Below are 27,862 nucleotides of genomic sequence, written 5' to 3'. Positions count from 1 at the left end.
AGTGTAATTTTGCATTAATTATCATTTAAATTTATTATTATTAAAAAATATTTTTTTAATATCCATAAGTATATATATTAAAACTTTTTTCCATTCATTACAATATTTTTTCAGGGTACACACAGCTCGACAAGAAAAATTATGTTATTTGAGATTGAAAAAATATAGACATATTTTTCCGCACAATAACAATTACCTGAATATTACCAATATATCTGATCCTAAAAAAATTTTTAATATTTTGTTTTAGCACTATCGTCATCTTTTCCATAGTGGAGAAGCTAGTAAGATTGATTGGTTTTTATTCAATGATTTATTTATGGGTATATATAAAATTATTATGTAAAATGATTAAAATACACTCAGACATTACAAACCCAAATGTAAAATTGCCACTTCAAATAAAAAGTGCTTTTTTGGAGACACAACGAGACACTGTGCTACAAAGTATGTTGTTTTGTGTCTAGGGCCAAACGGACCTAAATGAAATTTCTTATTTTTCAAAGTACAAACATCCAAATACAGAAAAAGAAACCGTCTATATATGATTTTATATCTCGAGTCAGAATTTTTCTACAATTTTGCTACTGAACCCCTTAAAAATCTATATTTTCCGGCTGAACCCCTTGAATTTGTTGAAAATATTATGCTGCTGAAGGTGCTGAATTGGGAATTATTAAGAGGGTTCACCAACAAAATATAAAAATATTTTATATTATTTTTCCTATGGAAAGTAATAATTTTTTCCCGCTGATGCTTCTGACTTTCAGGAAGTTCAGCAGCAAAATAAGAAAAAAATTCTGACTCGGGACTTAATTGTGTTTCTAAATGGAACGCTTATGTTAGACATAATGTTACATAGTGTCTTGCTGTGTTCCTAAAAGAGAAGCACCTACAAACAAGACACATTCTTATAGTTTAACTAATTTTTATAAACAACCATAAAAATTAATATTTATAGCTTAGATATCATTTCAGACCACCAAGCAGGTCGTTTAAAATTGTTTTCATTTTCTAATAATAATTTTTCTAAATGCTCATAAACCTGAAAAATAAATAAAGCGTTAATTATGTGATAATGTTAAAAAAATTCCCTAGTAGCCAGTCCTGACCTAAAAATTTTCATCAGTCTTACGTATATTTGGCTACTACGGAATATTGTAAAATAAATAAGAACCAACTTTGCCATCAGACATCCCAAGCGGAGAATCTAGAATAAAATCTGGTGGAGCAAGAACATCTGTTAGTGCAACAGCTTCATTAACAAGCTCCTTTGAAAGTTTAAGAATTCCTTCACGAAGCAATAAGCCTATTTTGGAAGTGGTATGTGCAAATCCTCCACTATGTAAATCACCAAGTCGTCGTTCAAGAACCCAAGCACCATAAAGTGAACATAATTTTGTGAGCACTTTTCTTTCTTTGTGATTCCAATTATCATCGTTTATTTTATTGAAAAAACTTTTAAACACTATATGCTGTAATTTGTAATTAAAATAATTGTTTTAATTAATCTAAATTAGAAGAAAAAAGAATTTTTTTCAATACTTACTTCCGCATATATAAGGGATAATGTTTTAGCAAAATACGTTTGGCTTTCATTTCTTATTGTAAAATGATTTTTGCCTTCTTTGCTTAAAGTTTTTACTCGTTGGTGAGTTAGGTTTAGGTAATAACAAATGAGCCATCGAAAACATCGGAGTAAATCTAAAAAAATTTTTATTGTTAATTTTAAAATAATACTTTTCCAATTCAAATAATTAATTAATAACTCACTTTTGGGTTCCAATGTTTCTTCAATAGTTGTACAATTAAATTGATCTCTTAAAACATTTTCGCTATCAACAATAAAATCAATTGATCCAAGTGGAGATTGAATCGATTTACCTTTCATACTGGAATGAAATAAATTCAGTAACCAATTGCTAGCTTGTTGAATTAAAACATTGTTTTCTCCCTCATAAGTACAATTTGCATCATTGTCATTCCTTAAATCTCCTAATCGAGCGACTGAAAACATAAATATTTTATTATTTTTTTAATAAATAATATCAAATTTCAAACGACTTATATACTATGAATATTTCACTAAACCTTTTAAATAACCCATTCCTCCACAAACTTCTCTACAATCTTGAATAATGTCTCGAGCAGTCCAAGTACATAACGGCTTAGTTGCAGACGACATTGCATGCAGTTCTAGACCTTCAGTAGCTAGTTGACTTTTATCTTCATGTTGAGCATTAATCATACGAATTTGAAATTGTCTAGCTCGTGATAAAAAATCAGTAGAAAATATGTGAATAGCAAAAACTGCTGCCAATAATGGCATCAATCTTCCGTACTAAAATTTAAAAAATTCACCAAAAACATAAAAATATAAAAAATCTGAATAAAAAGGATGTTATTTCAAATGAAATTATTTACCAAGGCTTGATATTCAATAACTGGCCATTCTTCTTTATCAGAAGGACCAAATTGTTTTCGCACAGCACAATATCTTACAGCAATAGCCATAGCCAAGATACTATATTTACTGCAAATGTTAGTGATAGTAACACGACCAAGTGAAAGAACTCCCAAAGACGCACCTGAATTTTTCAAATCAAATTATTTCTATTAATTATTCAATGATAAATTAAACAAGGAAATAATTATTTACCGAATCGTTTATTAGAATCTTCGAAAGGTGAAATAAATTTTCCATCTGGGGTAACATCGCCCATCCGATTGAGCAAATTTTCCTTCGATATTTTATAATTATTAAATAGTACAAAACCATTATCAACACCATTAAGACCTATTTTTTCCCCCATATCCCCTACTGTTACTCCATGATATGGAATCATTGTTTGTGGATCTCTTATGGGAACTATAAAAATATTGAGACCGTGGTTAGTATTATCCGGAGTAATAAGTTGGGCGAAAACAAGTGCATGAGTAGCTTGATGTGCTGTAATATTATATTAAAAAATATTATTAAAAAGAATGACAGAAAATTATATCGTATTCATTAAGTAAATTATGGTTATTTAAGTGCATACCAAGTCCTCCAATCCAAAATTTTGCAGCTTCAAAATCTGGAGTGTTAATAATAAACGATTGCGAATTTTCATCAAATTTGGCTGTTGTTCTCATACCTTTAGCATTAGTACCATGAGAAACTTCAGTTAAAGCAAAACAACATCTATACTAAAAATTATTATCTATCAAATTACTACTTTATCAAAAGTTATATTTTTATTTTTTAATAAAGAAAATTGTTAAACATGTGTATTTATATAAGAATTTTTATTTAATTGTTTACGATTTGTTGAATACTAGTATACTTACTTGAGCATTATAAAATTTATTAAAATATTCTAAATGTCTTTCAGTACCCAAAGTAAAGACGACTGAAGGCGTCATCATATAAAAAATACCAATGATGATAGGTAGTGAAGAATTATAGAAAAAAAGTGAATTTATTGGAATATCTCCTCTTTTCTACATAAAATAAATTTAAAAAATTGACTTTTTTAATCATTTTTTTATAAAAAATTTATTAATTTTTTCAATACTCACAATAAAATCGTTTTCGAAAAGAAGTTTAATTTGATTAAAACATCTCCTTCGATCCTCATCTATTGAGAGAGAATATTTAGGTTTATGAAACTCTGGCCTAGATTCAATAAATTTGAAAAGTTTGTTCTAGAGAAAAAAAAAACAAAAAAATATAAATAATTTCATTTATTTTCACTATCCATAATTTACACATTTTAAATTAGTCTAATGAAATATTTATTATTCCTATCAATAAATAAATAAACAATTTACCTCATATTCAAGGTCCTCTCGATTAAAGATGTTTAATTTAAATATTTTCCAATCGAAGCTTGCACGTTTTCTATAAATTTCTAATGGACCACCTTTTGGAAGTTCACGAACTAATTTTTTTATCATCCTCATTTTATTTTTCTCTGTAACATGAAACATCATTGGATAATAATTTATTAAAATAAAAACAACATAAATCTTATCAAATATCAATAGACATTTAGGTATTATAATTGGATTCTCTAGTCTTTTCTTAACTAAAAAACATTAAACAAGTAAAGTATTGAATTAAACTATTTTCAAACAACCTATTTAACTGTTTTTAATTTTAATGTTTCTTAAAAAATTTCATGATAAAATTACAATCGTACTGTTAATGACAATGTTTATTAGTTTGTTAGTAATTGTCCAATTAATAATAAATTCTAAAAGGTATTCAATATTTTATATTTTCTCCATATGAATAAACAATATTTTAACTCATATTTCAAGTTTTATGATTGATAAATGGCCTGAAAAATTCGAGGAGCCCTTAAATAATATGATAAATTCAGTAATAGAAGAAATTTCGAGAAGAAGCAACTGTATAGTTTTTATAATAGATCCATTTTACAATCGTTTATTGCAGTATTATTGGATGAGTAAAAAATTAACCTCATATTTTACAGTAATTTTGATATTAAACTATTTTATTAGCAAAAATTTATCCATTATTTCAGAAGAAATTTCTTTATTACATATATCTATTTTAAAAAATATCTTTCACTAGATAAACTTACGAGAAAATGAAGAATTCAATCCTCCAAAACAAAAAATCAACAGAACATTAATAGCAAGTAAAAATTCTGCTTGTGACGCTTATGTTATTCTTATTTCCAATGGCTGTCAAGTTAATGAGCTTCTTCAATATGCTGAGAGGTTTTTTTCATTCAATACATTTGCTTGCAAAACAATGTTTCTCATTAAATTTTTTTTAGTAGATACTACTTTTATTATTTGTTTCTTGCTTTATTCATTTATTCATTTAATAAATCATTGTAAAAATAAATTTCAAAGAGCATGTATATTTATATAAAAATTGTTTTATCATATTAGTTTGATATCATTTTTTATTCTAACATTAATAAACAATTTTAATTATCTTATTTGTAAATATTATTATATCAATACTTTATACTATAGTATACTAAGTTTTCTGTAAAGTTATCTGAATAATTAATTGCATATATTCAATAATATTTCAGTGAACGCTTATTAAATACACAAAGTTTATTTCTCTTAATCCATGATACTAGATTATTTACTGCAGAAATGAAATATTTATGGAATAGAATAACAAAGTCTATATTTATTCGTATATTTAATAATTTGAATGTACGTTTAGGAGAACGAATGAACAATGAATGGTTTAATTTAGAAACGATTCGCTATCCCCTTTATTCTGATAGTTCAATCATAACTTATTATGTTAATACGTGGTATAAAGGAAAATTTCGTTATGAGAAAAAAAATTTATTTAAGAAATTAAACAGCTTCAAAGATCTTCAAAATCAAAAACTCAAGTAATCGAAGAAAAATAATGTAATTCAAAAAATCAATAATTCATATAGTCATAAAATAATTTTTTTTAATTTTTTTAGAGTTGCTATATTTGAACACATACCAGCTGTAACAAAATATTCTCGGATGTTCTATGAAAGATACCATCATTCAGCCAATAAAGCTTTAGGAATTGAATTTGAAGTTATTTTTAAACATTAATTTATAAAATAATAAACGTTAGATTTTGGAGTTGACGAACGAAACTATTTTGCAGATTATAAGACTTTTATCACAAAAATTGAATTTCAAACCAATCTATTACCGACCCAGTGATATAGAAACTTCAAAATGGGGGACACCTGATGGCAATGGAAGTTATAATGGTCTTCTTGGTGAAGCTGTTGAGGCAAAGGCGGCATTTTTACTTGGCGATTTTTATTATACTCTTCAGCATTATAGACTTTTAGAACTATCTTATCCGTACAATACTGAATGTCTTACGTTTCTTACTCCCGAAGCATTAACTGAAAATTCTTGGAAACTTTTAATCGTGCCATTAAAGTATATTATTAATCAAAATTATTTCATATTATTTTGGTTGTTACATAAAGTATTTCTTTTTTAGATTATACAGCTGGATTGCTATTATTTTGATACTCTTTTTAGTTGCATTTACTTTTCGGCTTTTTGCTGTATTTTATCAAAATCAAATAATGCCGTTTAAATTGTATGAGAATCAAGACTCAAACAATCTAAAAGTTGTGAATAAAGAAAAATCATTAATTGGCGTAAATAATAAAGTTAAAGGTTTGGCACTATTTACTGATATGCAAAATTCTCTACTTTACACTCATAGCACTCTGTTGCAAGTATCTCTACCTAAGCTTCCTGAGATTTGGGCCCTTAGAGTATTTATAGGTTGGTGGTGGCTTTATTGCATCTTAGTAACTGTTATTTATCGGGCTAGTTTAACTGCAAGTTTGGCTAATCCTATTGGAAGGTACAAAAAAATTAAATATTTAATTAATAAAAAATAACATCAACATTTTGCCAAGAATGAATATCTATAAATATTATTCAGATAGCGTATTCTTTATTCTCAAGTTTTTTCTAATTTTATGTTATCAGAGTTACCATAGACACATTCACTGAGCTAGCAAGGAGTTCAATAACGGTTGGGAGTTGGGGTGAAAATAAAAAAGAACCATTTATACTATCTTCAGATATTGAGTTAAACAAAATTGGTGAAAGATTTGAAATAATTAATAATGAAGAGGATGCGGTTGCACGAGTTGCTAATGGAACTTTTGGTTATTATGAAAGTGTTTATGTTTTAAAAGAAGCTCGTGCAAAAAGACAATTGTTGAATGCTATGGAGAAAAAAAAAGCAATAGAGCAAAATCAAAATTTAATTATCGACCGGGATTTACACATTATGAAAGAATGCGTTATTCACATGCCTATTTCTATTGGAATGGACAAAAATTCTCCTCTTAAACCCGTAGTTGATGAAATTATAAGAAACATTATAGAAAATGGTTTAGTGGAAAAGTGGTTAAGTGACGTAATGGAATGGTCTAAAATTGCAGAAATCAAAACAGAAAATGTGGCACCAAAAGCTCTAATGGATCTTAAAAAACTTTATGGAGCTCTTATAGTTCTAGGAGTAGGTTGTTTCGTTGGTTTAACTACACTACTTATTGAGAATTTACACTGGAAATATATCGTAGTAAAAAATCCTGAATTTGATAAATATCAGATGGATCTTTTTTATAAAAAAATAAAACAGAAAAAATAATTCATTATTTTTAAATGTATTGTATGATAATTATCAACATATAAAACTTAAATTTCAAAAACCGGAAATAAACAAAACTTGACAAAAATTTAATTCTTACTTTGTTTTCACTTCGAATATTTCAGAATTTTAATCAATAAAAAGAACTGCTAAATTATCAAAAATATTATTAGTAGTATAATAATTATCATTAATAATAATAATCTTTATTGGCATCGAAACTTACAGTTTTATACAGCCGTATATAGAAATAATATAATGAAAATTACAAAAATAAACATAAAAAGGTAGATAAAAAATTAAATGTAAATATTTGAATCTTTTAGAAAATTGCAATTATAATATCTTTAGAAGGGTTAGAAAGAATAACTTCAAATTTAACAGGAGGGGACATATCTACTTGAGATAAAGCCATGGAGTCTAGAAGAAGGAGATACATCTCCATCTATTTTTACATACCAGATACGGGTTACAGAATTTAAAACGTTAATAGTACCTTTTTCTGCCGCTAGGAGCTAAAGAACTAGAATGAAGTTCGCTGCTTATTATTATTATTATGATTTTAACTGAACTGAATATAGTTACTCATGTTCATTTGAATTTTTGGAGTAAACCCATTTCATTTTGTGTTGCGAAAAGAGCTTTTTTTTTAATTAACTTCGGTTAACTAACTACGGTTATACCTTACTGACCAGGGTTTTGTAACCAAAGTCAGTAAGCTAACCTAGGTTAACGGTAACGCATAAACACTTTAACTTGGATTAAGAAAATAGTCTTCGAATTATTACTAGATTCTTTATGCTTCATGGCCGTCAAAAGTAAATAATTAATTACTTCAGTTTTTTACTAATTTTTCGCTAGCAAAAGTTGTCTGCCAGTATCCTTACCACCTTTTATATTATAAATAGAATCATTTTACATAATAAAACGCAGTAATTAGGATGTATTTTGTCATATCATTTTTCAGGTGCTTTCTGCTACCACTAATATGTGGTAGTGGTGGTAGAGCAAAAATTTTAAATAAAACCTAGCCTTAGGTACAGGAGAGTATAGGGAAATCGCATGTATAACTTTCAGAAAAAAAACAAAAAAAAATTGGACAGCATTTATGTCACGTGATGTATTTGCACATCGTCTAAATTGAAAGAAAATTCGAATTTAAAGATAATTCTGTTCAGTGATAATCACTTTATCAATATAAATAATGATGCAGAGTATCATGTACTGTTTAATATTTTCTTCTATTCTATTCTATGTATTTGTACGGCACCAGCACCTAGGTGGCGCTTTACGGCCTTTAAAAGAATGTTAATATTTTCTTCAAATCGAAAACATCCAAAAATTATTCAGGAATTTTTGTGCGCTTGTGCAATACGGAGAAATATGGTAGAAGGGGGCAAATAACAGTGGTAGGAGACTACATCATTAGATAATCTGGAAAAGAATTCTATTCACACAGTTCAATTACATAGAATGAGTACAATTATAAAAAATGACCGATGCTGAAATACAAGAAGAAGAAAGAGAAGTTTTATTATCTATCTATGAAGGTGATACAGCTTTTAAACAACTTACTCCTACAACTTACCAATACAAGGTTTCACTTCATTTACATTAATTTAATCTTAAAATGTAGTAATAAAATAAATGTTAAATCATTTTATTTAAAAATTCTAACAATTATTAGTATGGAGAAGATGATGATCCACGATCTTTTCTTTTGGAAATCTGTTGGGGAGCAAATTATCCTACAGAAAAACCAAAAATCAGCATGGAGACGTTTTACAATAAACATATGTATAATTAATTGAATTTAATTTCATTTCAATGAGTAAAAATAAAATGATTATTTATTACAGAATTATTAAATTTGTTTTTTGTTTTTTTTTTTAAGAATACCATCAGTAAAAAATAAAATCGTTGCTCATATAGAAGCAGAAGCTGAACAATGGCTAGGCTGTGCAATGACTTATACATTATTTCAATCTGTTCAAGAAAATTTAACTCAACTATTAGAAGATCAACCGGAATCAATAGTTGGACTCAATGTTCAAGTTTCAAAATTAACTATAGGAGATGAGATACAAAAAGTAAATATTAGGCTTTATAAATTCTGATATTCTGATACATTTGAAACATTATTCATTTTAATATTTTTTATTTAATTGTTTACAGGAATCGATGAAAAAACCAAAAAAAGAAATTCTTACCAAGGCACAAAAAAGACGTCAGTGGAATAAAACTGATGGTAAAGGTGAAAAATCCCGAGGGTGGGACTGGGTAGATGTTATAAAACATTTATCTCAAACTGGTTCTAAATTTGAGCAAGATACTTAGGGCTCCAAGCAGAGCAATAGTGCAAAAATTCAATTTTATATCATATTTTTATAAAATAATACATAGACATATATATTTTAAAAAATAAACTCAATTCTTTACACTCCAAATCCCTCGCCAACATTTTACAGGTAAAAGATGATGTTCATGATTCCATTCTAAAAAATTTTATTTTTAGTTAATCAAATAATAAAAGAAAATAACTTCCCACTGAGAAGTTAAAAATTTTTTTTAAACTCACCACTCTTTCTCAATAATTCATACCATTCTAGAAATTCTTTATTGAGAGAATTTTCAAGAACTAATATTTTTGATAGTATAAAATGACCTTCGTTTTGTGTGCATTTCAATAAAGAATCATTTTTTAAGAATTGTTTTATCACATTTCCATAAAAAAATGCTTTAAAATAAGCTTCTAAAATGTCACTAGGCTGTACATTATGTTTTAAACTTATATAAATTGTCTTTTGTCGATAATCAGGTACAATTAGATATACGTGATTTTGATTATGTAATATGATATTTCTTACATATTTTATAAAATCTTGATTTTGATTTTTCAAAATAGAAAAGATGGAAATTCCCAATTTAATGTGAAATCCACATTGTTTTTTTGCTAAAATTTTGATAAAGATAATAAAAATGAATTAATAATTGAAAAAGCCACTTTCAAAAAAATTATAAAAATTTTTATACATATTCTTACTTGTATTATTGAAAAATAATAAAGATTCTTCACTATTGATCTTTTTTGTATCTAATAGTATTTTGGTTGAATAATAATGTTTTAATAGTAAAACTAATCTGTCTTCATTTAAGGTACTTAATCTTAGAGATTTAACTGCCGAATAATTGGCATAAATATGTATTAATACCAAAATTAAATAAATTTCTCGTATATACCTAAAAGTAAAATATTTACATTCAATGTTACTGTTTAAAACTTTAGATATTAATGTAATGTTAAAAGATTTTTACGAATTTTCAATGATCAAAAGAATAAGAATCCCCATAACAGAAGCTATTAAATTAACAAAAGTTTCTTGACTTCCATCTTTAGCTGAAACATCAGCTAAATTGTTAGTCAATGCTTGATGTTGGGTCAGAGCTGCTCTAGTTGCTGCTCCAGCAACACCAACAATGGATTTCATACTGGTAGAAATACAGAGTAATATTGTTATTGAAGTTTGTGAAAAATAAGGTAGTATAAGTTCAATTCCCATTGCAATATCATTTAAAATATCAGCTAAAAGTCTCCACTTTTTACTTTGAGAATCTAGATCAGATCTAAAAGAAATTATAATAAATTCAAGTTATTATGGTTTAAAGTTTCTACAATAATTACCCTTTCCACCAAGCAAATAAAATACGACCAATCATCCCTGTACCATCTTTTAAAATCCAAGAAATTGCTGCTGCTAAAGGAGTTGCTGTTGATTTTCCAACACCAACTCCTTGTAGGATCGAATGAGTTGTTAATGTTCCAATGATTGTACTGGCAAATGCCTACATTTATTTGAAATGTATTAAAATAATAATTAAAAATATCTTAAAGTTCTTTTAATGATGACTTACTTGAATAGTATCCCATATTTGATAAGGAACATAATCAGGATGTACACTGTCAGGAAATCCTTGAGGCAAAAAAACTTCTTTAAGTAAATGCCTTAAATAAGATAATCCAGGTAAAAAACTTATTTTCCAACTTTGAGATTCTTTTAATATTAATTTATCATCTGAAACATTATTTAACATTCGTTGAGAAAGTAGATAATACAATATTTTTAATGTATTATTTTTATATTTTTTATAAGAAATGGATTTACATACGTACTTTTCAAGATAGAAATATTCAATTTTTTATAATTTTCATAATATTCTTGAATTTCAATTGTTTCTACCATTATTACCTTACAGAATACTAAATTCTAAAACTACCTATATAATTATAATTGAGTCGAATGAAATAATTAATTATTTCATTGTTTCTAATGTAAAAAATACAATATGTACGTACAGACACGTTGCTAACTTTTTTATACCTATATGATACCTTTTTGAAATTAACAATTAGTTTTTCAAAAATTCATCAAAAAGATATCAACATAGATTAATTTTTGGATAAACAAAATGATGTCAAAAATGTCAGAACAGATATCCAAGAGATGTCTAAAAAAAACATCATGAGAATATTTTGTCTTTCTTTTAGAAATTATTTGAACAAAGCTTTAGGAAAAATGGGAATTGGATATCTTTTTATCTGAATCCAAAAGATGTCTTTTCGAAAACTTTTTTTAGTTATAAATACATAAATATCACATATCTTGCCTAAAGTCAACAGGCAATACATTGGGATTTCATATAGCCGCCGTATTTTGGTGCCTATTTTTTCCTTTTGTTTTCCATGTAGATTCCATCAGCTGATAGAATCTACAGGAAGTGACCCCTGTCTCACCAGACTATACTACTCCACATTACTACGCCACCTACACAGTTTTAAAAATGAGTTTGTATACAAAATTTTTATGAACTCAAAATTATTAAAAAAAATCTTTCAATTATATTTTAAACAAACGATATTTAATTACATTTGGCATGATTTTTAGGTTAAAAAAATTATGTTTACATTTTTGTAAATTTACCTAAATCATTCGAATTTATTTAACTGTATAAGTATTTTCATATCTGTTAAACTTTCCGCGTTTTCAGTATTATAAACAATGTCCGTAAAATGCAAGATTTAGCGCGCTGGTACCTATAATATTGTCAAGATTAAACTATCAAATCTCTCTTCTAAGGCATTCTCTTTTTTCTCAGTTCAACTGATGTTCTTGGTATATATTACGGCGGAAACTCGTCGTCAGCGACGAAACTGTAGAATAACTTTACTCTAAAGAGTGGTGAATAAAATATTATATCGAAGGCGAATCAATTTATTGTTTCTTTGACAATTTTTTAGTGTTATTTTTTTCAGCTTCTTGCTGTTTCGGAAAAATATTACCTTATCGAAGGTCATATTAATTTTGTAACCTTGCAATCGAATATGGCTTATTGAAAAAATGAAGGACATGCACCAAGTAATTATTTCTCCCTTCGGAGAAGAGCTTATCTCTACTTACAATTTTATTATTTATTCTGCTGACTCAAAAGCCCAAATTGATTATGGACAAAAAGTTCAAATATATTCCGTCCTCTACTACCAAGAGCACAACTGCTGATTCTAAAAAAAGTCAAGGTACTTGGAAATAAAAAAATTATACCACCTAAATATTTCGTGGATAACAATTTCGTTCAATTAATATAAGTTTCATTTACTTATATTATTCAATTTTGATGGTACTTTTTCTATAGATGTCATTTATACTAAGACTTTCCCGAAGATTTCTAAAAAGCGAGAACTACCTGGAGCAAGTGGCTACTCCAAAAATGAACAGACTAGAAAACAGGGTATACAAAAAACAAAAAACTTTGATAAGAGACCAAAACCTAAAGGACAATATTATGGCGGTTCAAAGGAGAATTCCGAGGTGTATAAAATATTTTTTTCTTTATTAATTTATATTTTTATGCTTTAAAATTCATCAGTTCTTCATCAGTTATTTATAATATTATGATTATGTGTTGTAGGTAGATAATGAAGAGCTAGCTGAGATCAGCTCAGCGATGGTTCCAGGAAGCAATAAACAGAACTTGAATCACTTACTTAATTTTCACTATGAATCTCGTGAGATCCGAGGAAGTAATTCGGGAAGTCGAAGTTATGGAAGATTATCAACAAATTATAATGGCATCAATCGCGGGTTACCATCTACTCAACGGCATCGTTATAATAAAGAACAATTTCTTCAAGCAAAGTAAATGATATTTCACAATAAATAGTTAATTTGTAAGAGATTTTTTATCTTAATTTGTAATTATTTTAATAGCTGTCAGTTTGTCGTGAATAAGGATGGAGATTACACAGTATATTTGGTTGATCCTGACATCTTCGTTGACTGGAAGTTAATCGAACAAATCGTAAGATTTTAATTAAACGTTGTTTGTTTTGTATTTTTTTAAAATTATTTTTTAAATATTTTGAAACAGTTTGAAAGTTTTGTCAAGACTTAAATTTATAATGTACTATAATCAATTTTTTCTCATTTCTATGATCGATTACGTAAGGGATTGTTTTTTTTTTATAGAGAATCCACACCACTGAAAGTCTTTCTTGTCCTATTTGTCTTGGCTCACCAGTAGCAGGAAAAATGACTCGGTGTGGTCACGTTTACTGTTGGCCCTGTATTCTTCACTATCTTTCATTATCTGATAAATCGTGGCGAAAATGTCCAATTTGTTATGAATCGGTTTATAAAAATGATCTGAAAAGTGTCATTGAAGTGACTCAAATTAATATGAATATCGGTGATATTATTTCATTAAGATTAATGCGTCGTAAAAGAGGTTCTTTACTTGCAATACCAGTAGAAGAACATGAAACATCAGATCCGCCCAGTTTTTTTTCAGTTTCCGACAACCCACAAAATCAAATATACTCCAAATTGCTCCTTGCAGATGTTGATGACATCTTAAAAATAATCGAAGGAGAAAAAACACAACTTCAAAAAGAATTAGTAGAAAATTTGGATTCTCCTGAAAGTTGTTTTATTCAACAAGCTCTTCAAGATCTTTCCGTACGTGAAGAACATCTATTAAAACAGGTATATTAAGTAATTTTTTATAAATATAATAATAATAGTAATAATAATAATAAGACAAAAAAAAGGTTCATCTTGGAGAATCAGATGTAAAGGTAGATGAAATTCATGTGGAAAATAATATTGATATTCACCAGCCAGAGAAAATTAGTATTAATGATTATATTAAAGAAAACGAAACAGATGGTCATTTACTACTAAGTAATCAAAACTCTCCTAAATTTTTTTACTTTTATCAAGGTAGGTTTGTTTATTATTTTAAATTATAATAATCAATCATAAAAATATTTTTTAAAGTATTTATAATAATAAATCAACAATTATTTTATCAGCTGAAGATGGTCAAAATATATATCTTCATGCTATGAATGTCAAAATGTTGGAAGTACAGTATGGCAGTTTGGAGAAATGTCCTCGAATAATAAGCGGTAAACTTTTAGAAAAAGAAACAAGAAGTTACACAGAAGATTTACGTAAAAGACTACGTTACCTCTATCATTTACCATTGACTTGTATGTTTGAAATGGCTGAAATTAAATTAACACCACCACTGATATCTGATATTATATTAGATCTATTTGAAGATCAAATAAAAGCCAGAGAATGTCAACGTAAACGTCGAGATCGTGAAGAAAAAAAACGAGAAAAAAAAATTAATGCTGAGGAAAGTAAACGCCTAGGAAAATATCCTATTTCCGATGTTTATATTGAATCTCGTAAACATTTTCCGACCTGGCAACCTGAATTTCAATCTCCTAAGTAATTATTATCGAAATATTATTAAAAAATTTCTGACGAAAAAAATTTTTTTTAAAATTTTATTAATTTCAGCAATGGTATTTTATTACCATCAGAGTCTGTAGGAGAGACAAGCATTGCTAGTAGTCTAACACAAAATACAGTGGATGATAATGAACCGAATCTTTCTTTCGCTCAAATGCTACGAAATGAGAACTCAAAAATATCTTCTTTAAATCCCTGGCCATCAATTAGCCCTCTAGTATCATGGAAAAAATTATCGAAGTCAAGAGAAGATCATAATTTCAACATACGCAATGATGATGAATTCACAGCTCCAAGTTATAGTCAAAATTTCGGTGATGTTATAGCTCAAGCTTTAGAGCAAACAGAATTAACGGATCAATTTGGAAACGATAAGTTAAAACAGAAAAAAATAAAAAAGAAAAAAAAGAAAAAATGTCACTCTTCTTAGTTGTTATAACGCCATAAATTTCGTAAATTTGCTTTACTTTTTTGTTAATCTTTTCTGATAAAAATATCTATATCAAACTCACCTTCATGAAATTTATAGTAATTTAATATAATTTCGAAAAATCTATTTATATGTGGCTTTTTAACTTTTCAAAATATTATAAATGATTTAATTGTAGTTTCGCTGAAAATAAATATATTCATGGACATGGCAGATCCTGAGATTATTTATTTTGTACATAAAATTTATGAATAAAAAATATGTAGAATTATTATTTACAAGTCAATTAAAATAATCAAAATCTTGTCAAAAATATCTTTTGACGAATAATAAGGTTAAATTACTTTAAAGTACAAAGAGAGAAGTATTCATTATTCATTATTCCAAAATTACAAGTTAATTACATAATTTTTTTTTTAATTTGTTGTACTACAAACGATAAAAAAAATTAGACTTTTTCAATATTAATTTTAGCACGTGAAAATTATCAAGTTTTTTTATTTTTAACATTTTTTTAAAAATTATTTTAAGATCTTTTAAAGTATTAAAATATTATGTATAATAGTTAATGAAATATATATGAGAAAGAAATGTGTGTAATTTAATTGTTGTTTTTTATTGAAAAAAATTATTTTTAATAAAAATTTTATCAATTTGTAACTCAATAATGAATAATAAAAAAAATATTAAAACATTTATATTAAAATGTAACTAAATTATTACTATTACAAAGGGGAATGATAATTAAATTAACTGATAATACGATCGAATATTTTTTATTGATGAATTTTATCTCAACTTAGTAATGTCAACATACTAGTGAGTCAACTTGACGAAATTATAACAAAAATTATAAAAAAAGAAATTTTTAGATGTCGTTTAAATCAGCCTTTATTTAACTTTAATCAACTTCTTCAATGGTTGGACCAGATGCTCCACTTCCACCAAACGAACCACCAGGCATATTTCCTCCAGGCATTCCACCAGGCATACCTCCTGGCATACCACCTGGCATACCTTGAGCTCCTTGATAAAGTTTTGTAATAATTGGATTACATATGCTTTCTAGCTCTTTCTGTTTGTGCTCATACTCTTCTTTTTCTGCTAATTGATTAGCATCGAGCCATTTAATGATCTCGTTACATTTATCAAGAACTGTTTGCTTGTCAGTTGCACTAATTTTGTCTTTGAGTTTGTCATCTTCAACGGTGCTCTTCATGTTGAAACAATAAGATTCGAGGCCGTTTTTAGCCGTGATTGTTTCTTTTTGTTTTTCATCTTCATTCTTGTATTTTTCAGCTTCATTGACCATTCGTTCAATATCTTCTTTGCTGAGTCGTCCTTTGTCGTTGGTGATTGTAATTTTATTCTCTTTTCCTGACATTTTATCAGCTGCTGAGACATTTAGAATACCATTTGCGTCAATATCGAACGTCACTTCTATTTGTGGAACTCCACGTGGTGCTGGTGGGATACCAGAAAGTTCAAATTTACCAAGTAAGTTATTGTCTTTGGTCATAGCACGTTCACCTTCATAGACCTGAATTAATACACCAGGTTGATTGTCAGCATAGGTAGTAAATGTTTGCGTTTGTTTGGTAGGAATAGTTGTATTACGTTTAATGAGAGCGGTCATAACACCACCAGCCGTTTCTATGCCAAGAGATAATGGAGTAACATCGAGAAGAAGAAGGTCTTGAACGGCTTCAGATTTATCACCATGAAGAATAGCTGCTTGAACAGCAGCACCATAGGCAACAGCTTCATCAGGATTAATTGACTTATTAAGTTCTTTTCCATTGAAGAAATCTTGAAGCAATTTTTGAATTTTAGGAATACGAGTAGAACCTCCAACAAGTACGATGTCGTGAATAAGAGATTTGTCAATTTTTGCGTCTCGTAGTGACTTTTCAACGGGCTCTAAAGTACTACGGAAAAGATCAGCACAGAGTTCTTCAAATCTAGCACGAGTGATTGATGTATAGAAGTCAATACCCTCGTAAAGTGAATCGATTTCAATACTAGCTTGAGTTGAGGAAGAGAGAGTTCTTTTTGCCCGTTCACAAGCTGATCTTAGACGACGAAGAGATCGTTTATTGGTCGAAAGATCCTTCTTGAATTTACGTTTGAATTCTTGAACGAAATGATTAACCATACGATTATCAAAATCTTCACCTCCAAGATGAGTGTCTCCGGCAGTTGACTTAACTTCAAAAATACCATCTTCAATGGTGAGAATTGATACATCAAAAGTACCGCCTCCCAAGTCAAAAATAAGAACATTACGTTCAGCACTTGCTTTTTTATCTAATCCATAGGCTATGGCAGCAGCAGTAGGTTCATTGATGATTCGCAATACGTTCAAGCCAGAAATTGTGCCAGCATCTTTTGTGGCCTGTCGTTGTGAGTCATTAAAATAAGCAGGTACAGTAATCACGGCATTGCTAACAGTCTGTCCCAAATAGGCTTCAGCTGTTTCCTTCATTTTCACGAGAACCATAGAACTCACTTCCTCGGGGAAAAAAGTTTTTGTTTCACCTTTATATTGAATTTGAATTTTTGGCTTTCCACCATCATTTACAACTGTGAAAGGCCAATGTTTCATGTCTGCTTGAACCGTAGCATCATCAAAACGACGTCCAATTAACCTTTTGGCATCTGAAACAATAGAATAATTATTAAATATAAATAAACAACGAGAGTCATAATAATTATAGTGGTAAATTAGAAAATTAATTCAATTACAATACATTTGACAAAATATTTTGTCAAATGAGTTAACCGATGAGGGGAAAAAAAAAGTTTTGTGAATTGAAATCAAAATGGATGACTTACCAAAAATAGTATTGTTAGGATTCATTGCAACCTGATTTTTAGCAGAATCTCCGATAAGCCGCTCAGTATCCGTAAAAGCGACATAACTAGGCGTCGTTCTGTTTCCTTGGTCATTGGCAATAATTTCAACTTTTCCATGTTGAAAAACTCCAACACAAGAATAGGTTGTTCCAAGATCAATACCAACGGCGGGTGCTTTAGTCATTTTGCTACTGAAAATAAAAATAAAAATACAATTAGTATTTTTGATAATGTTGGTATTAATTCATAATATTCAATAATTAATGAATGAAATTTTTTAAATAATGTATAAAGATACATACTTTTTTAGTTCGTGTGAAAAAGATTAATAATAATTTATATAAAACTGACGAACTTTTACGTTCAACGGTATACAACGTGAATGATGGGATAACGTGTTACACTCGTATATATCAGCTTGGTAAACGATGCTTCTGGAATATTCTTCTACTCATGATATTTTTCAACCAATAGGAAAATATTCTTCTGTTGTTGCTAATGGGTATTGGTCGAATGAAAATACTACGTAAGTCAAATTTGAAGTGACATTATTGATTTTCATGAAGATAAAATATTTAACTGTAATAAAATACAATCAAAAATTTTTTAATTTATTAGAGAAATTTTTTTTGTTTTTATACTAAATTTTTTAATTAAAAAAAATTTTATATATATAATTTTTACGAGTATATTTTTTCAAAATAATAGGAAAACAAGACGGAAACGATGATGGCAAATACAGAGTGCTAGAATCCTCTAACATGTTCTAGAATTCACAAGAAATTTCTGTTAAATATAATTTACACACATAAGTCTTTGTACATGTTATATATAGGTATATATTCATTAGATGAATTATCTTTTCCAAACTTAACATGAAATTTTTGTGATTAATTAATTAGTTTGCTTTAATAATTGCTTAAAGTTTCAATTAAATTAACTTTAATTTTCGAACAAAACAATAAGTAACAGCTTGAAATTATTCAAGGAGACTTCATAATAAAGAGTATTTTTTCAATTTCTTGATCATTCTCTCAGAGAATCATCGTAGAAATTTTTACAATTAATTTCTCGTCATTCATTTGAATCATAAATCGATGACATAAATAAGTAAATTTCTAAAAAAAGTTTCATCATTTAATGTAATAATTATTTGGTTAGTAAAGTAAATTTTAATATTATATCGATCTTTAATCATAATGATGTGAAATGATCAGGTGTACATGGCATAGAAATTCAATAAATATATACATATACAGATGTAGTAACCTTGAATAGTTCATTGTTTTTATTAAAACATAATGAAAAAGTTATACAAAATTAAACAATAGAATAATATTTACTTAACGTAGGTAATTTTGGATCAAAAAAAGAAATCTTATTAGCCTGGGTAAATCAAAATCAACCAAATATATGTATACTAGATTCAATTCCGTCGTCAAATTATAATACAATATTGTATTCAACAAATGATCATATTTAGGATAAATAATTTAAATTGAATATATTCTATCAATTCTAAAAGTGGTCATAATTTATTAATTCCCTATAATGTTAAATTGTTTATTGTAAACTGATCGATTCGGTCCAGATAAAGGACTTCCTACTGTAAAATATATTATGTAGTATTTACACACATACATGTGTAGGAAAGAGAAAGACCTACACATGGTTGATTCAACATATATACATTCCTGCTTGGTATGATTCAAACCTATACACTACACGACATAAATGGTTTCCGATTTTTTAGTTTATAAACTATAGGTTATACATGCGATTCCTTGTACCTTCCTATACCAAATTGAGACACCATTTATGTTACGTATAGTGTAGTTATATCAACACGATCAACACTCAGAGAAATATATGTATACACGGTGACACCTAAAAATTTATATATAACACGTGATTGTTCTTCTATTTATTAAAGCTTATTTTGAGATAAAATTCATAACACTATGGACACATTTGATGTATTTAAAAAACTTTCTGTAGGAACGAAATTTAATAAAATACGTTTCCGATCTGATGCTGAGAAATTTCAAGTAAGATTTCATTTAAATATAACCTCTTTTTTACATAAGACTTTAATAAAAAAGTAAATCGCATATTAATTACGATTATCTAACACTGAAATTATATTTTAAAATATTATAAGTCTTTTATCGCTAATAAATTATAAAGTTTTTGTTTAAATCCATTTTTTAAAAACCAAATTTGTGACATCTTTACTATATGTATAAAAAAATACTTCAATGTCATAAATTTGAAATGCTGGCCTATCTGTTAATGATATAGTTCTCAAATAAATGTACTGACTTTGAATGTGAGTTTTTATCATATGAAATTAATTTAATCAAGGTAGTTTATGGTGATGTTAGATAATAACTGCTTCAGCCATATCTAGTAGATGAGCCATAAACTTATTCACATCTAATGTTTTTAATCTATAATTAATAAAAAATATATTTTCCTATTTTTTTTTTCCAGTTAAAAAAATTAAATTGCAATGATAACCAACTACAAATTAAAGAACATCTATCAGACTTTAAAATTTCAAATAAAAGAAAATGGAAAGAAGATGTTGAATCAACTGGAAAGACAGAAGAACTTATAAAATTTAAAGAGGAAAAAAATATTTTAACTCTTTTCAATAGAGTTTCACCGTCATCTAATGACACGAAACTTAAAAAGAAGAAAAAACAAAAGTTGATGACTGATGAAAAATTACTCCAACTTGAGCAAGAAAAGGTAAATTTTCTAACTTAAAAGTTCAATTACTATTTCTTTTTTGTTTAGATAATTTGATTTATTATTTTTACAAAAAATATAAAATTTTTTATTTTTAGATCAATCACTTTAGGAATGTACATCGTATTTCAGTTGTTGGTCAACATATTCCTAAACCAATTGAAGTTTTTGATGAATTATTGGATACTTATAATGTTGGTCAGGACCTCGTAGAAAATATAAAAAAATGTGGTTATACAATACCTACATCAATCCAAATGCAAGCTTTACCGATTTTATTAGAAAATAAACCAATCTTAGCTTGTGCACCAACTGGGTCGGGTAAAACTTTAGCTTTTTTATTACCAATAATTCATCATTTAAATGGACCAAAAAATCAAGGATTTCGGGCTATAATTTTGAGCCCTACAAGAGAACTAGCGAAACAAACATATAGAGAGTGTTTAAGATTAAGCGAAGGTAGAAATTTTAGAGTTCATATTATCAGTAAAATAAAACAAGCTCATAAAAAGTATGGTCCTGGTAGTTCACAAAAGTTTGATATCTTAATCACGACACCTAAAAGGTTGGCATTTTTATTAACCCAAGATCCTCCGGCAATTAAGTTAACTAATGTTGAGTGGTTAATTATCGATGAAGCTGATAAACTGTTTGAAGATGGTCCTCGTAGTTTTAGAGATCAATTAGAAATAATTTCGAAAGCTTGTACTAACAAAAATCTACGTCAAGCAATGTTTAGTGCAACCAATACTCCAATTGTCACCAATTGGTGTAAATATAAATTAAACGGATTAATTACTGTAACTGTTGGGCATAGAAATGCTGCGACTGATATGGTTGAACAAGAATTATTGTTTGTAGGAAGTGAAAGAGGAAAATTGGTTGCTTTCAGAAACATTATTTGTAAAGGTATATCTCCTCCAGTTCTTGTGTTCGTGCAAAGCAAAGAAAGAGCTCAAGAATTATTTAATGAGCTCATTTATGATGGAATCAACGTTGACGTCATTCACGCTAACAGGACTCAAACTCAAGTGAGGTTTTTTTTATTCAATATAGTAGATAGTGTATATTTATGATAATAAATTTTTTGTTGATAAATTAGTAAAATAATTTATAGTAAATAATAAGTCTGAATAACATTTAACGAAAAAAAAATAGTTACCTATGATTTTTAATGAAATTCTTAATCAAGTTATTATTTTTTGCAGAGAGATAATGTTATAAGGTGTTTTAGAGAAGGCAAAATATGGGTTTTAGTATGTACGGAGTTGATGAGTCGCGGAATTGATTTTAAAGGTGTCAATCTTGTTATAAATTATGATTTCCCGTCATCTGCTATATCATACATACATAGAATTGGTAGAACTGGCCGAGCCGGTCATAAAGGGAAAGCAATAACATTTTTTACTGAACAAGATAAGATTAATTTACGAAGGTATTTTTTTTATTATGAATCAATATTTAATGCAATTAAATATATTACTTCTTTTTAATATTTATTATTTTTAGTATTGCAACAATCATGCGAATGTCTGGTTGCGATGTTCCTGAATACATGTTAGCTATGAAAAAACATAGGAATGAGAAAAAGAAAAAAAAAGAACATTCAACTCTGAAACGTGACTCAATTTGCACAATTCCAAAGTTTGAAAGAAAATAATTAAAATCTTTAGGATTTAAAATGTATTAATTATTTAATAAATATTTTATAAAAAAAAGTATACACGTTTTATTAGTTATTGATTAATATTTATGTGGGAAATGATCTCAAAAAAAATTGATTGAGAGAAAGGACTTAAATATACTCAATGTGCTGAAAATATTAACGAAAACAATTGGATAGAAGTTTTTTTATTATAATTATAGATGCATAAATTATCTCAAAATATGTATATTTATTTTTAATCAATTTTATTGCATATTAAAAATATTATAATTAATAATAATTTTATTATAATTTATTTTAGAAAATTGATGTTGTACGACTAGAGTATTCTTATTCAAATTCAAAAACACAAAATTTTCAATAATTAATAATACAAGTAATATATAATTTTAAAAAATTAATTGATTTTGTGAATATATGAGACAATTTAATGCTTGTCGAACAATTGAAAATAACACGAAACTATTAAAAACTATAAAATCTTGTTCTGATAATGATCATATTTGGAACAAGATTTTTTGCTTACATGATTTACTCAAATTTCAGTTTAATAAAAAAGTTATTTTAAAACAATATATATCTAAGAATAGTAACATAATATCATTCAATAATATTCGTTAGTTTACTTATAATATATTTCTAAATTTAATATTAAAATTTACCAATCAATAACTTTTTATTAATTTACAAGTAAAAATATCCTGCCGCAAATTATATTTTTTAAAAATAATTGTCATAATAAAATATCATTTGGTCATGTCTTATAAATTTATACAGTTTCTAATATAATAATTCTTCGTATGATTAAAAATTTAATTTTAAGAATATTAATATTTTTCACAACATACTTTTGTTGAAATTAACTTTTTGTTTAATATCTGTAATATATTTATTTGTATTCAGTTTGATAAATTTATGTCTCACATAGCCAATCACAAGGTAATTTAGGTAATTTATTTGCAGGCCACGGAAGATACCCTGCTGTTTTAAATATCCAATAATCGTATGATACTTTTGTTATTAAACTTACTAGTAATATTATTTCAGTCGCAATGATATAATAAATATAATCGGTCCAATCACCTGGATATACGCACATTTTTGATGAATCAAGATCAATTACTTTCTCTTTAACATTTTCACAAAGAACCTCTTCAGAATCTAAAATTTTAGTTTGAAGCCAAGCTTTTAAATGTTTGGCTGTATTACAGTCACAATATAATCTGTTACCGCCTAGTTTCACGTATCTTGAACCTAAATATTGTTGATCATGACCATTTGGTGATAAAATATATGTTGGTACCTGAAAAAGTCATATTAACAAATCAATATCTGAACGTTAGTAATTTGAAAATTCAAAATTAATTCAAATTTTTCTCAATATAGATAAGAAACTAATTTACCGAACATCAATTAATTTTTATATTTATTTTATGTTAAAGTTCAAGTCAATAAATTTTAAATTATATGCATATTACTTACTGATTTAAGTTTGTTATAACGAAGACTGAGAAAATCAAAAGAATCAGAAAACTTTGAACCTTCCAGTTTGTTTATTGAAGATATGTTATTATAATCTGCATAAAATTTACGAAGATCTTGATAGCATGGATTTGTACTGATATCATCAAGTGCCGTAATCTATAAAAAAATCATTCTTCTTAAAAGTCAATTGCTTTTTTTTTTCTTTTAAATATAACAAAATTTTTTATTTACATTATTATAGGAGACATTAAGAAATATCGTATTTCGTGGTAGCTTTTCAGGTAATTTTGTCAATTGAATACTACTGCAATCAACTTCAACAGCTAAAATTGGTTTTTGCCCTTGGACAATATCTAACCGTGCAAAACTACAATGACACTGCCAGTTATCTCCTTTTGGACATTCAGTTTGTAACTATATACATCATTTTAACTAAGCTTTCAGTGAAATAAAACAATTAAATAATATTTTTATTCAAGTTATAATATCTCACCAGGCTCAAGTATCGAACTTGCTTCAATGGAACTTGTTCAGTGGTATTGAACCAATGCCAAGTTTTACTAGCTGAGCAAACAGTTTCATTCTCACGATTGAAGTTAATTTGTTTTTCACCAGTTTTATTAATATATTGATAAACATCATGGCACCAAAGAGTATTAGTCCCTAAATAAAAAAACAAAAAATAAATACTATTGGCAATCTTACTGAATTGATTTTACTTTTACTCAAAGGTATAGCATATTTATTTTTACCTGAAATATCAAGCCAAAACTCCCGGCCATTCATGGTATTTAAAGCAGGTAAATGTGTAATATTATTGTATGAAAGATCAAGACTCGTTAGCTGAGCAAGTCTTGTAAATGAATTATTTTCAATTTCCATGAGAGCATTATTTGATAAGTTTAAACAATGAGTAGGTGTCATCATAAGAAATTGGCCTTTGATACGATTAATCCTACCGTCAGTGATCGCTAATGATTTCAGTCTTCTCCATTTCACTTCGCTTACGTTAAATGTGTCTAAAGTTGTATTTCTAATATGAATATATGAAACATTTAATGGAAAGTCTGAAAAATAATTTATAAATTCTTCATTATAATTTAAAATAAATAATTAAGTATACAATAGTAATTTTTGAAACAACGAATGAACTAATTACATTGAAATTGTTATCAAAATAAATTGTATCACTAGTTTTATAGAGAACAAAATTTAAAAGTTTTCTATTATAATAAAAGAACGCCTGGACCAAATTATATTACAATATTTCATTATATTCTACTCTTTTTGATACATATTTATTTATTTATTTGAATAAGATATTGATATACTTTTTTCTTGTGATAATTTTTTGTCAATTTAACTTATTTATTAAAAAAATTACTTACTTGCACACGTTAAACCAGTCTCAAAAGTTTTACTGTTTAAATTACAACAAAAAACTGCATTTTCTTCAGAATTTGTATGCGATAAAATTGGAATTCTTTTGCATGGACAACTATCAGGACTTTCTATTTTTGGACATTCATTAGCTTCAAGATAAAAGCATCTCTCTGGTGGTGGAACGCTAACCCTTATCTCTGTGTGGGCTGCAGGAGAAGATGCCTGGTCTTCTTCAGTTCTTGCACTAACGACGCCACCATATAGATAAATTATTAAGGTCAACAATTGCATCTATAACTCCAAAAACAAAAATTCTCACAGTTTAAAGAATGATAAAAAATTTGTATGTATGTAAAAATTCTGTCAAACAATACATTACTTTCGTATACTTTTTTCGACATTTATTTACATTTATGTACATTATGACGACAACTATTAATACTAAAAAATATTTCAAGTTTTATATTTTTATTGATGACTTGTTGAACTAGTACTATCTTCTGAATGAGTTAGATGTACATAATAAATTTATTAGAATTGTAGTTTAAAAGCCCTGAGAGATAAGGTCTATCTTTTTTGTTATTAGCTCACGCCTTAATTAGATATTTTTTTCAGTGATATGTTACAAGAACTAAGTATTAAGAAAAAAGTAAAAAAAAATTTTTTATATCTTAGCGTAATGATAATGTAAAAATTTTCTTGATAACTTCCACAATTATCTATAATTTACAAAATTATTTCACAATATTCCATGTACGTAGTAGAGTCTATGGATTTTCAACTTTATCTACTTTAAACACATTTAGTTTAAAATTATTAGTAATTTTCAATTAATTATTATTATAATAATACCGTTTGTTATTTCTAGTTGAAAATACATGAGTTAAACTCTTCTAAGTGGTTGAAAATACATGGATCATACTGTATTAGTTGAAGACATTATTACATCATTATTTTATTAAAATAAGTTTTATAGCTCTTTCTTTCGAAACAATTGTTATGGAAAAATTTAGACATTACCTTCATCATGATTTTTTTTATTGGCCTTTACATCTTTGAAATATTCATTGTTTATTTAATTAGCGACGAGAACGATCATTTATCGTTTCTAGACTTTTTTTCAGCAGTTTAAATTAATATACATTATAAAAGCTATAGTGCATTCATTATGACTTTGACTACTTTTTATATACACACATATAATTTGACTCCAAATTCACTTCATTGATGTATGCAATAACTTTTAACAGTGATTTGTAGCAAGTTTCGATTGTAATTAACTATTTATATACCCTCGTGTAACATATTAAATAAAATAAAAAATAAATAAAATAACAAAGAAGAATAAAAATAATTTTTTTAAACAATATAGCGTTTATAAATTAAAATTTTTGTAAGATGGTATAACACAATCTAATTAATCTATTTATCTGATTGACTCTATGTCATTCAAATCATTATTCCTCATACGATGAATCAAAACTATTTGATTTGTTACTTTTATTTAAAGCCTCCATGTAATCTTCACCTTGTTAAGAAGTCAAGAAATCTAATTAAAACACTTGAACTCAATAACTATTAATTACTTCAATAACTTGATCTTATTACATATAATTAAATTAAAAAAAATTTTAAACACGTTAAAGTCTTTATTTTTCACTTTCGCTTCATTATTTTATTGATTTATCGGTATTTGAGCACTTGATGGAAGCGTATGCGAGACAAAGACATGTAATTCTGATTTTAATATCATCAAACAACTATACTATGGAATATGCAGGGAGTAAATTAACTAGCAGATACTACCGATGAATACGAAGAGAGACAGAAAAGAAATTCTACAACCTACTACTCATCACGGTGGCAGTAATACTAAATATTGTTTCAAAATGCTAAAGAGTAAAGTGTAATGATGGAGTCACACTAACTACATGCATGTGTACGTACATGGGCAAATACAATACTAGTTGGATAAATGAATAATACGAATTTTTTTTTAATTAAACTTATCACTTTTTCTACGGCTACTCAACAATTGTCTAATTTCAGCCCAATTGGGCATAATAATCTACAACAGGTCAAAATTTACATAATGTTTTTTATTTATTTATAATTTTTTTTATAATAAAATTATTACGATTTTTTTAAGGATATTGAGTATTTTCAATTTTTTATTTTATTTCAAGTACTTTTCGTTACACTAGATAAAAAATAAATAAATAAATTTTAATCATCGAGAAAAAGTTTATTTTATATACAACAATAGTTCGATTAATAATAAACTTGTATAACAATAATCCTTATAATTAAACTAATAA

At 27.2% G+C, this 27,862-nt stretch overlaps 7 protein-coding genes across 10 annotated transcripts; 4 read left to right on the top strand and 3 right to left on the bottom strand.

Moving 5' to 3' along the window:
* Positions 1-298: 298 nt before the first annotated feature.
* Positions 299-7,494, bottom strand: Acox3 (Acyl-CoA oxidase 3). Of its 4 annotated transcripts, XM_035090304.1 has the most exons (13): positions 7,380-7,494; positions 6,235-6,345; positions 3,814-3,956; positions 3,562-3,687; positions 3,331-3,483; positions 3,042-3,189; positions 2,660-2,950; positions 2,425-2,588; positions 2,092-2,341; positions 1,774-2,007; positions 1,550-1,704; positions 1,182-1,475; positions 299-1,045 (listed from the first exon to the last, which is right to left on the bottom strand). In XM_035090304.1, the coding sequence occupies exons 3-13, from the start codon at positions 3,943-3,945 to the stop codon at positions 956-958; spliced, it is 2,037 nt and encodes a 678-aa protein (XP_034946195.1). In that variant the 5' UTR covers positions 3,946-3,956; positions 6,235-6,345; positions 7,380-7,494; the 3' UTR covers positions 299-955. The 4 variants fall into 4 exon arrangements, with proteins under 4 accessions (XP_034946195.1, XP_034946196.1, XP_034946194.1 ...); XM_035090305.1 differs by lacking the exon at positions 7,380-7,494 and having other exon boundaries at positions 6,235-6,397; XM_035090303.1 differs by lacking the exons at positions 6,235-6,345; positions 7,380-7,494 and adding an exon at positions 5,477-6,056.
* Positions 4,006-7,153, top strand: LOC118071255 (Ionotropic receptor 68a). Its single transcript, XM_035090306.1, has 8 exons — positions 4,006-4,037; positions 4,306-4,480; positions 4,583-4,731; positions 5,058-5,375; positions 5,454-5,556; positions 5,630-5,916; positions 5,981-6,355; positions 6,484-7,153. The coding sequence occupies exons 2-8, from the start codon at positions 4,310-4,312 to the stop codon at positions 7,151-7,153; spliced, it is 2,073 nt and encodes a 690-aa protein (XP_034946197.1). The 5' UTR covers positions 4,006-4,037; positions 4,306-4,309.
* A 743-nt stretch (positions 7,495-8,237) lies between the features above and the next one.
* LOC118071288 (RWD domain-containing protein 4) lies at positions 8,238-9,579 on the top strand. The gene is made up of 4 exons (XM_035090351.1): positions 8,238-8,750; positions 8,841-8,950; positions 9,048-9,243; positions 9,329-9,579. The coding sequence occupies exons 1-4, from the start codon at positions 8,646-8,648 to the stop codon at positions 9,488-9,490; spliced, it is 573 nt and encodes a 190-aa protein (XP_034946242.1). The 5' UTR covers positions 8,238-8,645; the 3' UTR covers positions 9,491-9,579.
* On the bottom strand, positions 9,273-11,478 carry LOC118071286 (RUS1 family protein C16orf58). The gene is made up of 7 exons (XM_035090350.1): positions 11,325-11,478; positions 11,066-11,226; positions 10,836-10,996; positions 10,469-10,777; positions 10,197-10,393; positions 9,732-10,106; positions 9,273-9,648 (listed from the first exon to the last, which is right to left on the bottom strand). The coding sequence occupies exons 1-7, from the start codon at positions 11,392-11,394 to the stop codon at positions 9,581-9,583; spliced, it is 1,341 nt and encodes a 446-aa protein (XP_034946241.1). The 5' UTR covers positions 11,395-11,478; the 3' UTR covers positions 9,273-9,580.
* Positions 11,479-12,323: 845 nt separating this feature from the next.
* On the top strand, positions 12,324-15,532 carry LOC118071271 (RING finger protein 10). The gene is made up of 8 exons (XM_035090331.1): positions 12,324-12,725; positions 12,842-13,017; positions 13,118-13,344; positions 13,417-13,507; positions 13,675-14,190; positions 14,256-14,427; positions 14,520-14,946; positions 15,019-15,532. The coding sequence occupies exons 1-8, from the start codon at positions 12,653-12,655 to the stop codon at positions 15,398-15,400; spliced, it is 2,064 nt and encodes a 687-aa protein (XP_034946222.1). The 5' UTR covers positions 12,324-12,652; the 3' UTR covers positions 15,401-15,532.
* A 628-nt stretch (positions 15,533-16,160) lies between these two features.
* Positions 16,161-26,880, bottom strand: LOC118071237 (heat shock 70 kDa protein cognate 4). Its single transcript, XM_035090283.1, has 9 exons — positions 26,565-26,880; positions 25,550-25,835; positions 24,914-25,228; positions 24,655-24,824; positions 24,393-24,575; positions 24,159-24,317; positions 23,591-23,979; positions 18,236-18,447; positions 16,161-18,058 (listed from the first exon to the last, which is right to left on the bottom strand). Exons 1-9 carry the CDS (start codon positions 26,571-26,573, stop codon positions 16,302-16,304), a joined length of 3,480 nt encoding a protein of 1,159 aa, XP_034946174.1. The 5' UTR covers positions 26,574-26,880; the 3' UTR covers positions 16,161-16,301.
* ais (aramis) lies at positions 20,073-22,731 on the top strand. The gene is made up of 5 exons (XM_035090326.1): positions 20,073-20,304; positions 20,750-21,010; positions 21,109-22,041; positions 22,219-22,445; positions 22,520-22,731. Exons 1-5 carry the CDS (start codon positions 20,218-20,220, stop codon positions 22,668-22,670), a joined length of 1,659 nt encoding a protein of 552 aa, XP_034946217.1. The 5' UTR covers positions 20,073-20,217; the 3' UTR covers positions 22,671-22,731.
* Positions 26,881-27,862: the final 982 nt, after the last annotated feature.

Source organism: Chelonus insularis, unplaced genomic scaffold (assembly GCF_013357705.1).
Source record: "Chelonus insularis isolate UGA/USDA-ARS -01 unplaced genomic scaffold, ASM1335770v1 contig_76_pilon, whole genome shotgun sequence".
Lineage (NCBI taxonomy): Eukaryota > Metazoa > Arthropoda > Insecta > Hymenoptera > Braconidae > Chelonus > Chelonus insularis.
The sequence above is the reverse complement of the archived record's forward strand: the minus strand, read 5'-3'. Positions and strand labels throughout refer to the sequence as shown.

Bases quoted from the DNA above. Each gene is read 5' to 3' on its own strand.
- LOC118071286 (XM_035090350.1), bottom strand. From the start codon at position 11,394: ATGGTAGAAACAATTGAAATTCAAGAATATTATGAAAATTATAAAAAA. The intron at 10,778-10,835 runs GTAATTATTGTA...AATTTCTTTTAG, and splicing joins TTATTTGCTTGGTGGAAAGG to ATCTGATCTAGATTCTCAAA. The intron at 9,649-9,731 runs GTGAGTTTAAAA...AAAATTTTTTAG, and splicing joins TGAATTATTGAGAAAGAGTG to AATGGAATCATGAACATCAT.
- LOC118071288 (XM_035090351.1), top strand. From the start codon at position 8,646: ATGACCGATGCTGAAATACAAGAAGAAGAAAGAGAAGTTTTATTATCT. The intron at 8,951-9,047 runs GTATAATTAATT...TTTTTTTTTAAG, and splicing joins ACGTTTTACAATAAACATAT to AATACCATCAGTAAAAAATA. The intron at 9,244-9,328 runs GTAAATATTAGG...AATTGTTTACAG, and splicing joins TAGGAGATGAGATACAAAAA to GAATCGATGAAAAAACCAAA.
- ais (XM_035090326.1), top strand. From the start codon at position 20,218: ATGGACACATTTGATGTATTTAAAAAACTTTCTGTAGGAACGAAATTT. The intron at 20,305-20,749 runs GTAAGATTTCAT...TTTTTTTTCCAG, and splicing joins CTGATGCTGAGAAATTTCAA to TTAAAAAAATTAAATTGCAA. The intron at 22,042-22,218 runs GTGAGGTTTTTT...TATTTTTTGCAG, and splicing joins CTAACAGGACTCAAACTCAA to AGAGATAATGTTATAAGGTG.
- LOC118071255 (XM_035090306.1), top strand. From the start codon at position 4,310: ATGATTGATAAATGGCCTGAAAAATTCGAGGAGCCCTTAAATAATATG. The intron at 5,376-5,453 runs GTAATCGAAGAA...TAATTTTTTTAG, and splicing joins CTTCAAAATCAAAAACTCAA to AGTTGCTATATTTGAACACA. The intron at 6,356-6,483 runs GTACAAAAAAAT...TTATGTTATCAG, and splicing joins TTGGCTAATCCTATTGGAAG to AGTTACCATAGACACATTCA.
- Acox3 (XM_035090304.1), bottom strand. From the start codon at position 3,945: ATGAGGATGATAAAAAAATTAGTTCGTGAACTTCCAAAAGGTGGTCCA. The intron at 2,951-3,041 runs GTATGCACTTAA...ATAATATTACAG, and splicing joins ATTTTGGATTGGAGGACTTG to CACATCAAGCTACTCATGCA. The intron at 1,046-1,181 runs GTTGGTTCTTAT...TTTATTTTTCAG, and splicing joins TTGGGATGTCTGATGGCAAA to GTTTATGAGCATTTAGAAAA.
- LOC118071271 (XM_035090331.1), top strand. From the start codon at position 12,653: ATGGACAAAAAGTTCAAATATATTCCGTCCTCTACTACCAAGAGCACA. The intron at 13,508-13,674 runs GTAAGATTTTAA...TTTTTTTTATAG, and splicing joins GGAAGTTAATCGAACAAATC to AGAATCCACACCACTGAAAG. The intron at 14,428-14,519 runs GTAGGTTTGTTT...TTATTTTATCAG, and splicing joins ATTTTTTTACTTTTATCAAG to CTGAAGATGGTCAAAATATA.
- LOC118071237 (XM_035090283.1), bottom strand. The intron at 25,229-25,549 runs GTAAGTAATTTT...ATTATTTTTCAG, and splicing joins GACTGGTTTAACGTGTGCAA to ACTTTCCATTAAATGTTTCA. The intron at 18,448-23,590 runs AATTTATCAAAC...TTTTATTTTCAG, and splicing joins GATTGGCTATGTGAGACATA to TAGCAAAATGACTAAAGCAC.